The sequence below is a fragment of the Cyanistes caeruleus genome, chromosome 22, assembly GCF_971803275.1.
Source record: "Cyanistes caeruleus chromosome 22, bCyaCae1.hap1.1, whole genome shotgun sequence".
Classification (NCBI taxonomy): domain Eukaryota; kingdom Metazoa; phylum Chordata; class Aves; order Passeriformes; family Paridae; genus Cyanistes; species Cyanistes caeruleus.
The window spans coordinates 4,675,443-4,688,095 of NC_141722.1; the positions used below are offsets into that span (position 1 = coordinate 4,675,443).

Genomic DNA, 12,653 nt, shown 5'->3' on the forward strand with positions numbered 1-12,653 from the left:
AAAAAATATAAGAGATTTTAAGCAGTTTTGGAGTTTTGGAGCTGCTCCCCACACCTCTACCACTCACACAGAGGAGCTGCTCATTTCTAACCTGCAGTTCACACACCAGTGATTCCAGATCTGGAATTGCACTTTCACTGACACACGATTGCCTCAAAAAAAAATTTCTTTTTGCATAGGCAAAGGATTCAGGGCAAACTAAAAGCTCTGTCGCCCAGAGGTAAGAGAATTTCCCTCACATCTCACTATGGATATCTATACAGATGTACCAGACAGAGATGGAGACCTTGTTTCCATGGCAACAACTCTTAAGACAAATCACACTAAAGATGCTGCCACATCCTGCTTGTCTCAGATTGCTTTAGGACATGGAGTTGTTTTTACATTTGGTGGTCCTGCTTAATCCCTGCAGGAGAACCCCAGAGCTCCAGCTGGGGTTCAGCAGTGGGGATGTGTCTACTGGCATCACTGGATTTCTGAGAGCATACAGGGAGTAGCAACCATGGGATCATCTATTCAGGTGACTCAGAGCATTCAATCACATTGATATTAAGACTAAAAACTGTGCGAAAATCAGGCAGGCAACTAAATTAAGTAATATATTCATAGAATTATATCAGGTGCATATATATATATATATATATAATTTTGGGTTATATATTCTCATGTATTCTCACAAGCACAAAGTTTTTGAGGTTCACATAACCAGTGGCAAAACAAACACAGGCAGAGAGGAAAAAAAAATGCAGAACTGACAATTTCTATCTTCAGAATCAATTCATTCTAAAGGAGGAGCAGAAGCTCAACTTGACATTGTGGCAACTATGACACAGCAACCAAACTTCTGAGCAAGGTAAAAATATCCTTGGTTAGTCTCATCCCAGCTCAGTGTCCCAGGTATAGCCATGGATATTCCAGATTCTCCGGGGGAAATACAAAGACGAAAATATTCAAGTGCTGTCTCCCAGACAAGTGAGGCACTAGCTCAAATATTTGCTGTCCAGGTCTGGAACTCCTGACCTAAATTCCCCCCAGACTTGAGAATTTTTCCCAAGAAGAAAAGCACGGCATAAAACCCCAGAGCTACTCCCTCTTTGTATTCAGTAGTTCTGTGCAGTTTGGGATGCCTTGTGCCTGAGGAACCACCTTTTGAGTAAATATTCACATGTGAGGTCTCTGAGTTCCCAGTAAACACATCCCACAGAGGCGGTCATCCAGCATGGCTGCTCAAGCCCCATCCCTGCAGGATCCAAGGGTAAAAATCCCTAATTTGAGGCGTTTTTCAAGCTGTAACCCTGCCACTGTGAGCTCTTTACACTTCCAAATTCCAGTACGGGGAGGACCTCCTCTGCAAAGTTACGAAGTAAGCAAAAACTGAAAATTCTTTTCAAAGTGGTCCAACCCAAACAGCAAATGCCTCATTGTTTCATATGTTTTGCATCTACATTGCTTTGGGGAGAGAGGATGTTTTCCAAGAACCAAAAACCCCCACCGTTCCTCACTCTCTGGAAGAAATCCCCAGACCAGTGTTCACCTTCACAGGTTTTCAAAGAGGCATTAAGCTTTTAAAGGTCTTTTGTAAAATAAGGGGCTAATGGATAGTGGAGCGGACCAGCAGATGAGAATTTCTGCAGGCAGTGATTAAATTACGAATAATTTAATTGAATGTGAGATTTAGGGGGAAATAAGTAACAAAGCAAACCCATTCCACTTCACAGCATGGAGTTGCCTTTGCCACAGAGGCTTCAAGGTGGGAGTGAGACTGTCAGAAATCAAAGCAGGTCTGTCCCCTTCGAAGCAATGACCAGAACAAGGACCTTGCTGCTCTGTCAGGATGATGGATTGCTCCATTCCATTCAAAGTTGCTCAAGACAATCAAAATTAATGATTCTGCAAATATGTCCTTTACAGTTGCTGCTGCTCCTCAAGCAGAAAATAAGGGGTTTCTTGAGTTTCGTTGGGTTGTTTGTTTGAGTTGGGTTGGGTTTTTTTCACTTAGCACAGCAGAAGGAATAAAGCTCTTGGATTCTTGGCATCTTGAGTCTCCACCTCCAAAATGGGCAAAATAATACCCTGAAGTGTCTTATAGCCATGGTGTAAGAATAAATACATTAAATCTATGAGAACAACTACATTAAATGTACAAGAATAACCACAGTAAATCTACAAAAATAATGACTTTAAATCTACAAAAATTGCTGCATTAAGTCTTGTGAGACACCTGCCTATTGCAATTTTATGGATGTCAACCAGGTAGATCCCACTTGGAGCCAGCTATGTTGTAAAATAAGCATAGAACTGCTCAAAAACAAGGAAGATTTCCATAAACACAAGAAATCAATCTTTGTTAGCTGTAGAAACTACTGCAAACAAAAATGAGAGATCACTTAAATCCTAATTAAATGTATAGCTTTGTCCTTAAAAGTGACCCTGCCTTCTGCAGCTCTGTTTCCCATATGGACACCCAGAATCTGCTGAAGCGCGTGTGCATTTCCCACCCCTGTGTTCTCCTGCTCCACCTCAGCTGGTGGGATGAGAATTGCTGCCTTTACACTTGCCAGGAGACTGAGTTAACATGGAGAAAAAAAAAAAAAAAAAGTGAAATTCTCCCAGGGATTTTGAGGCAGAATACTGACTGGGAGAGGAGACTGGCTCCTGGCAGAAGGAACTGGCGTTCATTGTTCCCCATTCTTGGAACACTGTGTCCATTCCCAGCAAACAGCCACAAAGGAATCCTTGCTCTGCCCCCAGCACCTCCTCCTGAACTCATACAAAACTTGGAGTGCATAGGCACAACCTGAACATTTCTCCTGTGTGAGCTCTTGCCTCAAGTTACTCCAAACACGCCCAGCAGCAGCCTGCTTCTCCCTCCTCTGAGTCCGTTCTGGAGCAGGGTGAAACAAAATCCAAGGGAAATCACACGCTCACCCTGCCCTTGCTTTTACTGCTTTTCCCAGTTGTTCCCAGACAGATTTCCACGAAGGAATTGTGTGCATTGCCTGCAGCAATCCATAAATCAGCCTGTTTGCACACACTTTTCCCATTCATGCCACCCCAAAGCTGCCGGTGCTCTGGGAAGCCAGAGAGCTTCAGCAGATTTCCACCTCCCCTGCGAGCAGCGCTGCCGAATAGCCGAGAGGCATTCCAGGGATAACAGAATCCCGGGGAGCCGGAGGGAGCTCGGGAGAAGCCGCAGCGGCGCGGAGCGCCTCCGTCACATCCCATCCCATCCCATCCCATCCCATCCCATCCCATCCCATCCCATCCCATCCCATCCCATCCCATCCCATCCCATCCCATCCCATCCCACCCCTCCCATCCCATCCCATCCCATCCCATCCCATCCCATCCCATCCCATCCCATCCCACCCCTCCCATCCCATCCCATCCCACCCCCTCCTCCCCCGGAGCATCTCCCTGGAGCTGGAAAGGGCTCGGGGCTGAGCTCCCAACCTGAGCATGGCTCGGAGAAGCCTCGCAGAGTCGCAGCCTCCCGCAGCCCCCGGAGCTGCCCCACATCCCCGGAGCCGCCCGCTGTCCCCATCCCGAATCGCCGCTGCCCACGGAGCCGCTCCAGGGCGCTCGCACCTGGAAGGATCCCAGCTTGGATTCCCTGGCTGTTAACAGAGCCCTGCAGACCTGCCCAGCGCCACGGAGGGAATTCTCCACGGCAGCGTGAATGCTTCGGAAGAGGGCAGTGGAAGACGGCAGTTTGCACTCGTCCTTCTCTGCTTGAGAGAAAGGAGTTGCCCAACCTAGTCATGAGACTTTTCCATACTTCCCAAAGAGGCTCCTGAAGTTCTGACACTGAATCACGGAGAGCCTGGGGCAGCACAGTCCCCCGCCCCCTCCCCTAACCGACAGCAGACACGCAGGCACAGGAGATGGAGAATGAAGTTGGCAAATCTGTGGACAATCAAATGGACAAATACATGTAATTATCTGGAAATTTTCTTCTTCTCTTTGCTTTTAATCTGCTTACTTTTTTTCTCATGCATTTCTTCTCCCTATCCTGATGTAGCTGTGCTGTTAACCCTTTCTCGCCCTCCCCTCCCCAATTTAGAGTTACAATAATGGGGAAATCAGAAAGCCAAATGGATATTGTGGAAAAATCTACCAAATCTGGGAAGAAGCCCTGGAGCTTTGTGGCCATCGGGCTGGCTGTCCTGCTGCTCCTCATGACTTGTGCAGCCGTTGCCCTGGTGATCCTCTATGCCAGCAGCAGAGGTAAGAACCTGGGAATAATCCTCCCCTTCCTTCTGCAAACAGCAGAAAAAGTCCTTTTTTTGCAGAGCTAAATGAACACAAAAATACAAGGAGACCATGAGGTCACCTCTGTGAAGGACTGGGCTCTCTCTGCCTTGCTCTCAGCTTGTGCGCAGAGATTATGTTGGCTTTTACTTAAATTTTGAATTATGCTCTGTAAGATTCTATGCTTTTATTTAATTCCGTGCAATGTGTTGAATTCAGAGCTATTTTGACAAAGCTGATGCGCTGTTTTAGAGGGAAGGTGTGTGTTTGTGTGTGAGGACTGACATTTTCTTATTTTATCCAAGCACAAGCCAAGATTCATTATTGTAAGGGTTTTTTAAGCAACAGCTGCTTTAAAACACTTCTAAAAACAATCTCCCTGAAGGGGAAATTGCTTGTTACAATGTGAAAGCTTAAAAAAAAAAAAACAACAAAAAAAACACTTGCTGCTGAGGAAAAAGAGACTTTTTAAATATTCCATCAGGCAGTTGGATCGCTAAGTGTGATTTGCTTCAGCGACTTGAATGCAAATATCTTGCCAGAAACCTGACACTGAGGCACGTTATTTTGAAGTGTTTTGCCTAAATATTTTAACTGCAGAGCACACTCGGTAAAACCAAAGTTTTCCCATTGGCACAGCAAGTGCAAAGTCCCACTATAAAACCCTGTGAAGCATCAGATGCTCAGGAGCATCTGCCTCATGTTTGTCACTTCCATTAAAGTCTTTTGGTTACGGAGCTTTGTTAAAACACTGAAGAATGAAATCAAAGTGGGAACAGCAAAACTGGAGCAAGGCTTTGCTGTCTCCTTACACTGCCTCCCCTGCTGCAGGGAGCTGCATTTTCAGAACTTGAGTGAAACTCTGCACAATTCTGAGCAATAATTAATGAAAAAAGCCTTGTTATTGGCCAGTCCTTTTGCTAGCAGTGGCTGAACACTAGTCAAAATCCAAGTATTAGGTATTCAGAAAGTTCATCAGAAAGTTTATTCTCAGGAGATGAAAGAAATTCCCCAGAGCCAGGTCTTGGGGGAAAAGTTTCTGTATCAGTCATTGAGCTAGGTAGGGTTTTGCTGACTGCGTGCATAAAGAATTTGAGAAATCTGCCCTGCATCATTTGCTGGGTCCAGACAATCCAGAATTCAGTGTTAGTAATATTTGCCCAAGTGTTGGTCTCACCCAAATCTGGAGGCAGGGTCTGTTCTCACTATATGCGTTTAAGGAAGGCTTATCTGTGAGAAAAAAAGGTCTAAAACGTAATTTTTGCAAGCTCATATCGGCACTTAAACTTTCCCTGGAAGTGTTCTCCAGACTGAGCCCTAAGTGCAGGGCTGATGTTCTGCTTGCCCTGTGCTCCTCATAACCCACCAGGTGTGTTCAGCTCTGCCCTGGAGCCACTTTGTTACTCTGTCCCCATCTGTCACAGCTGGAGCAGCCACAAACTTTAGGTAACTGCAGGTGGGAAATGAGATTCCAGGTGGGAAATGAGATTCCAGGTGGGAAATGAGCAGTAGAAGTTTCATCCTCACAGAGCAGTGTCAATATGCACTGCCTGGACCTAGAACTGAGACAGTAAGAGCTCTTCAGACTCTTCCTGCAGCAGAAACAGTTGTTTTTTGTCTTGAAAAGCTTTGTCCCAATGCCCCCCTTAGCTCTGTTTTGCTGTCAAATTTCAGCCCATTCCCAATGCTCAGCCAAAAGCTTCGAGTCTCAGGTTCCCCATGGAAAAAGTACCTTTGGTTCAAAGCTGTGCCACATGAATCCCACAGAACAACAGGAACAAAACAATGTGAGCACCATTCATGTGATACAACCAACAATGTTATCCTGGGATTCTTCTATTGCTCATTTCACTGAAAGGTTAATTTTGGGATGTGTATGGGACACTGGATTGTTCACTAAAAGCAGATTCAGATTTCTCACTTCACCTAGATACATCTAGAATGACACTATCCAGCCTTCTAAAATAATTTTGTTTAGCTTGTAATTAGAAATTAAATTAGAAAATTAAAGCTTTGCTTGTCCTGCTTTCCATTAACTTTTTGGGTTTTATTTTTTTATTTCTAAAGGCACACTTAGGCTTTGTGGTACAGGGAGAATATTTTTCTGCTTGTATATATCTTGCAGAAAAGCATTGTGGTGCATGAAATAGGCCTGTAGGCACAGCAGTAATTCCTGGAGTTCTGTTAATGCTGACTGGGATCTCTACTCCCAGCCAACAAAAACACTCAAGCTCTCACAGCAGTGCAGTTACAGAGTTCTGGACACAATGTGGGGATTTTTGACATCCAAGGAAGCTTTTAGACCCAAAAAACATCCTCATCCAAATAAGCTGAAAGGAAACATAGGAAGAATAGAGCAATATTTGGGTGATCCTAGCAAGGGAAGCAGGACTGGTTTTGGATCTGAACACACCACACTCTCAATCCTTCCCTTACAACCACACCCCATCTCAGCAGCCTTTTCACAGCTCCCTCTCAGTATTTACTGAACTCCAAACCTCATCCCTTGCTGGAAAGGTCGCAGCCTGAGGAACATCTCAAGCCTCTCTGTAGCTGACACATCAAATCACTCAGCAGCTCAGCTCCAAACAACCTCCAGCCTCACCTAATTGCTGCTCCTGTAATTCTGGTTATTTGATTTACTTTCTAGTTCCCAAGTTGTCTTCTCAGGAGGAAAATTCACAGATATTTTTGTGTCTGCATCCCCACATGTTGTCACTGCTGGCTGTTAGGAAGCCCAAGGTCACAGCCCTCTGTTCCCTTCTTAGGCAGGCTCCAACCAAACAGAAACACAAACTAAGCAGCACCTTGCTCTGGGGATGGATTTTTTAAAAAATCCAGGGTTTTCCCCTGCATTTCCTGTGCTGAATGTGATTGTTGTGCACTTAAATAACAGATTTACACAAGCCTGCTGAGCAGGAGAAGTATATAAACTAAAAACTGAGACAAGGTTGTGGCTGAGCTCTGGCTCCTCTCCTTCACTGGTGCCCAAACGTCCTTTGACATCAGGAACCTTCATTAACCAGGCAGCTATTCAAGGGAGATGCAGAATTTCAAGAAGTGGCAGCTAACACACAAACCATAATGACATTTGGATGGCAAGACTCTCCTCAGTCATAGTCAGATGGAGCTACATGAATGCTGAGGAGTAATGGGGAGTGACAGGCCACACAAGGCTGTAAAACAGGAAAATGAACACTTAATTTACTGATTCTCATAAAATTCTGTCTCAGTCATAATTATAAGTAAGAAATCCTAGGAAAGGTGGAATAAAACCAAACACCTGTGTTCTGCACTCCTTCTGAAGACGCTGAGACCTGGCACAGGCAGCCCTCTCTGACAAAGAAAACCTTAATTTGGAAATTCCATTGTTTGTTGCGAGGAAATTTCAATTTTAACAGCAACAAGAGCTGCTTGCAGTGCCAGCAGCACTTCTGCAGAGGAGATCTGAGAAAAGGAAAGGTGCTGAGGGGTAAAAGCTCCTACATGTGTGCCTGATGACAACTGTGGCTCTAATTGTCTCCACGTGTGCCATCCCCAGCCGTCTGTGCTCCTCCAAACGCGCAGTGGGGAGACATTAAACACAAACTTGTGTCCTCCAGAGCCCTCAGCTTGGCTTTTGTTCTCTAAAAAGGAGCTGCAATAAGGCCCTGGAAAAGCAACTTGGGTTTGAAAAGCACCATCATTCCAAAGGTGAGCTGCTGAAGGGGACTGCAGCCACCCACAAGTCATTCCTGGCTCCTGCTGCTGGCCAGGAAATGTGACAGGGCTCAGCAGCTCCTTGTGAAACCAAACTAAGACAATAAAATCCTCTACAGTGACTCCAGGGGGTCTGGAGCATGTCCCAGCTCTGCCATCTCTCAGGTGGGCACTTCACCTCTGAAGCAGCATCTGGAGTGCTTAATTTCCCTCATTTTCTTCCATTTGGAGTAGTCCCACAGCTCAAGTAATCTCATTTATCTCCATTAAAGCTTCTCTTCCCTGATCAATTCTCTACTGCTGCTGTATCAGACTGAAGTGGATGTCAAAACAGGAGCCTCTCTATCACTGTAACACAACCTGTCAGCAATGCTTAACTAGGGAGGAAAATAAATAAATACCTGTGTTTCTACTGAAAACTTGGGTTTTCTAGACTGTTCTAGAAAAGTAATTGAGAAAACAAAATGCTGAGAATTCAGAAGGTGCATTTTAAGTTAATTTCTAGTTTTTAGAATGTGCAGGTGACAAAGTTCTAGTTGAGTGAGCAAAGACCTGAAATTGTAAAGCCAAAAAGGGCAGAATTGGTGATACCAGAGCCTGTGGCAGGAAAGGTACTGAGGAATAAAAGAAAATAATTGAGAGAGAAACAAAAGAGACACTTATGGAGGTAAACTGAGTTCTCTTCCCCAGCCATTTCCCATGATCTGGTTTTGGTGCAGAGTTTCAGAGCCCTGAGTGTGCCCTCGAATTCCAAAACCATCTCTGGCTCCCCCCCATCCTGCTCAGTTACAGAATCACAATCACAAGGGCCTGGGGAAGGGAGGGGAGTTCAAGCCTCATTCAAAGCAATTGGTTTCAGAAATTGAAGTGAGATATTGTCAAGCTATAGTAAAGAGACAAGCTTTGATTTTGAAATAAAATATATTAATAAATAAATAAATGAAAGAAAAAAGGATCCATTTCAGTCCTGCCTGGTACCTGGGAAACAATGAGAGATCCACAAAATTCTTGTAGTACAATTATTTCTTCCTTGCATTCCTCTTTGCAATTGCTTCTTTCCTTTTGCCCATGAAGTATTCATTTCTTTTCCTCCAAGTATTTTATTTTCCCCTTGGAGGTACCCGGGGCTTTTAGTTTTGATTTGGCAGTGGTTTAATTATGAGAGAGTTTAAGAAACTCCAAAAATTTGTCTTAGCTTCATCCAGCACACAAAAAAATCCCAGCAAATGCTGGGACAAACACCAAAAAAAAACATAAAAAAAAAAACCCCAACAAAAAACAAAAAACAAAAAACCTATCTCTGTGAAGCTTCCCATTGTTCCACACATTTTGCTCCTCCCCTGTTCAGGTTGCCAGACAACAGCCAGGGCAGGATACAGTTTTTCTCATGCAGATCTGCTCCCACCCAGCATGGCCATGCTCAGCTGAACCCTGAACATTCCCCAGCACAGTGGGGGCTTTTTATGTCACTTTCACTGATGAACTTCAAAGACTTCTTTTCTCCCCCACTGTTTTATTTCTCTCTGAATTACTGTAATCTTGTTTTCTCCCATGTAAAGCACTTACTTGCATTGGAAGTGATTTTTTTTAGTAACTCATTTCTGCAAACATGGATCAAAAACAAAGCTTAAAAATGGCTAAATCTGCTGGAAAGTACCAAAATTTTGTTTTTCAGAGTGGAACCACATAGCTGCCTAATTGATAGAAGTAGGTAGTAAACCAAGACATCCAGTTTCTCAAATGGAAAATTAAACCAGGAAAATGAATTTCCTTCTCCCAGGGCCAAGGGCCTCAGGCTCAGATCCCTCCCACTGCAGCTCTGCAGGGAACAGCACATGGGAGGGACCTGACACCTGCCCAGCATCACAAACACATTCACTTGAATACTCAGCATCAAAAATGATGTGTGCACTGGCTTTTGGGGGATCTTCTGCACTGCGAGAACTTCACAAGCCAAGACTAAGCACTCAAAAAGAGAAAATGAATAGCCAAGAGCAGGACTTCAGTGGTGTTTTCCATGCTTAAGGCAGAACAAATTTCAACACAGGTCCACAGTGTCCTTATTCCTACACTATTCCATCAGCCCTGAAAATTCCACATTAGGGACAACCTCTCAGGTGAGCAACAAGGACCAGCCTTAGAGACCAGATGAAACTGTGGCCAGACAAGTCTGTGACAGGCTCCCCAACACACAAGTACCTGAAGAAATAAGTAATTTCTTTTCCTAAATTTGATCCTGATAACTCAAAGCAGTGTGGCAGCAGTAACCCAGCTCTGGGCTTTTTGCCCCTGTTTAAACCTCTCAGTCTCAGTGATTTTGAAAATGCTCAGAGCATCTTAATAGATTGTCTAAAAATGGATCCCATATTTTCAGAGTAGACTGTGGAGGCAGTTAGCAGGTAGAAAAGATGGTCTTATTCTCCTTCCAGTAGAGATAAAAGTCACTGTCAAGACTGTTGTAATGCTGCTGCCAATAAATTTTCTTCAAAAATCCCCAGATTTCTTCATGGTTGCCATCTCATGTCTTTGACTGGCATCAACATTCAGTCGCTTGCTCTCAAACCAAGCAAAGCTGTCACTGAGATTGGGTTCTGAGGAGTAACTTTGGGAGCAATTTCCTTCCAAAACAAGTAATTCAATCTGCTTCCCTCTCCTCTCTCTGCAGGCTCCTACTATGGCACCAACTCGGGCAAAATCTGTACCACCCCTGGGTGTGTGACAGCAGGTAATGGGTTATTGTGAATTACTGCTGCAGAGGGGAGGCTTTAGGTGTTGTTACTGAACCTGAATAGGAGATAATTCACAGTTTAAGGCTGCAGTAGATGAAAAGGAATGAGACTTCCCCTTGGGTAATGAATATCATTCATAAGTAGCACAGGAAAATTGCCAGTGTGGCCAAGAACTCTGGCTCTGAGCCACAAGGCCATAGACTGACCAACACAATATGTGTTATATATATATATACTATATACATATAGTATGTATCTATAAGCATAATAAAATTCCTGTTAGACTGAATTTTCTTTCATGGGGTATTTACCTGCTTATTTTTGGTATCTGCATCTCAAGAAAGGTGAGACTCCAGCACAGATGTTTCCAATAGCCCCCTGGAAGCACTGATTTCTTGGGCCAGTACCTAAAATGGAGCACTGGGCACTCTTCCCTGCAAGGCCTTGTGCTCTGGGACTGCTCTTCTGCAATTCAGATCCATTTTTAAACATTTAAAACAGAAAACAGGATTTCTCAAGTCATAATATGTGGGAATGAGCTTTGCCAAGCAGCTCCTTGAGAGTCTTCAGTAGTCCCAGAGATTCCAGGGCAGACTGTAGAATTCAGCTCTCCAATTTTGCTGCCCAGCTGCCAGAATAATCCAGAACATGGATCCCACAGCTGACCCGTGCAAGGATTTCTACCAGTACGCCTGTGGGGGTTGGCTGAACCGGCATGTGATCCCAGAGACCAGCTCCAGATACAGTATCTTTGATATCCTGAGAGACGAGCTGGAGATCATCCTGAAAGGTAGGGATGAGGCTGCTCCATCCCCAGGCACTTGTGTTTATTTCAGAGGTTACCAACTGCACATCAGATAGAGAAATAAACTTGCAAAAACATGTTGGTCCTGCTCCCACTAAAAATTTGCCAGAGGTGATTGAGTACTAAATCAAAAAGGAGCAGGACAAGCTGTCTGCAGGTCCTTCCTTCTGACACTTTTCTCATTAATAGCATTAAGAGCTCTCTAGTTTGACAGTAATTGCACCTTACAAATGCTTCTCACAGCCCTGAATCCTCAAGGGTTTCTATAAAATGGACAAAGCTCTCCAGGGCAAACATCTCATGGCAATGGTTCCTTCCCTAGGTGTGCTGGAGACTTCAGATCAAGGGGACAGAGAAGCATTTCAGAAAGCTAAAATCCTTTACAAGTCCTGCATGAATGAGAGTGAGTGTCTTCTTGTTCCATCAATTGCCCTGTTCAAAACCAGGCATACAGAAAAACCAAAGTCCTGTTAAGCAAAATCCAGTCAATATCTGTCTAATCCATGTGGCCGTGCCTGGAAAATTCATCTTCAGAAGGATGAATATGCCTTGGTATTTCATTAAACCTCAATATACCCATCTGGGATGTGGAAAGGATGGATGTTGGGTACCCACCCCTGGTATGGATGCAAAGCCTATCATTCAGAAGGCACAAACCTGTCCCAGCTTATCTTTAACAAACAAATCCAGTATAAACCAGCACTGGAGCCACAGAAGTATTTTCATTCCTTTTCTGAAGACTAATATAGAATGGTTTCATATCTCTTATTTTTTGCTATGACACGTTCAGTTGCAAATTTAAGTTGTTAGGCCCATTACCTATTTTTTCTAATTTTATTTTTGTATGAAAACAATACAAAATTTGTCTTTCCTCCCTCAGGTCTTATAGAGCAACGAGATTCCCTGCCTCTGCTGGAGGTCTTGAGAATGGTTGGAGATTGGCCAGTGGCTTCTGCAGACTGGAGTAAGACCAAAGGTAATGCTAGGCCTGGAAGGGTTCAGTCAGAATTATCTACTGAATCAGCGAGGCAACTGTCACCAAATTAAATCCTCCATTTTCAGTTTCTCTTCCCAAAGAGAAGTCAGGGTATCACACATTTAACACTCATTGAGCCATTTAAATAGATCTCTAAAATTTCAGCAGCCAGTTTGTGAACTGTACAACTTCA

At 44.1% G+C, this 12,653-nt stretch overlaps 1 protein-coding gene across 4 annotated transcripts in view; it reads left to right on the forward strand.

Annotated features, from left to right (window-relative positions):
* The first annotated feature begins 3,182 nt into the window (after positions 1-3,182).
* The window catches only part of MMEL1 (membrane metalloendopeptidase like 1), a 44,484-nt gene continuing 35,013 nt past the window's right edge, over positions 3,183-12,653 (forward strand). For 2 of the 4 annotated variants that reach the window (XM_023940416.2, XM_086860386.1), the window contains exons 1-6: positions 3,733-3,934; positions 4,064-4,227; positions 10,616-10,675; positions 11,308-11,469; positions 11,807-11,887; positions 12,365-12,460. In XM_023940416.2, the coding sequence (XP_023796184.1) occupies positions 3,885-3,934; positions 4,064-4,227; positions 10,616-10,675; positions 11,308-11,469; positions 11,807-11,887; positions 12,365-12,460 (613 nt within the window). In that variant the 5' untranslated portion in view covers positions 3,733-3,884. Of the gene's footprint in view, positions 3,935-4,063; positions 4,228-10,615; positions 10,676-11,307; positions 11,470-11,806; positions 11,888-12,364; positions 12,461-12,653 lie in introns of all 4 variants that reach the window. The other 2 variants (XM_023940414.2, XM_086860388.1) reach the window with 2 other exon arrangements.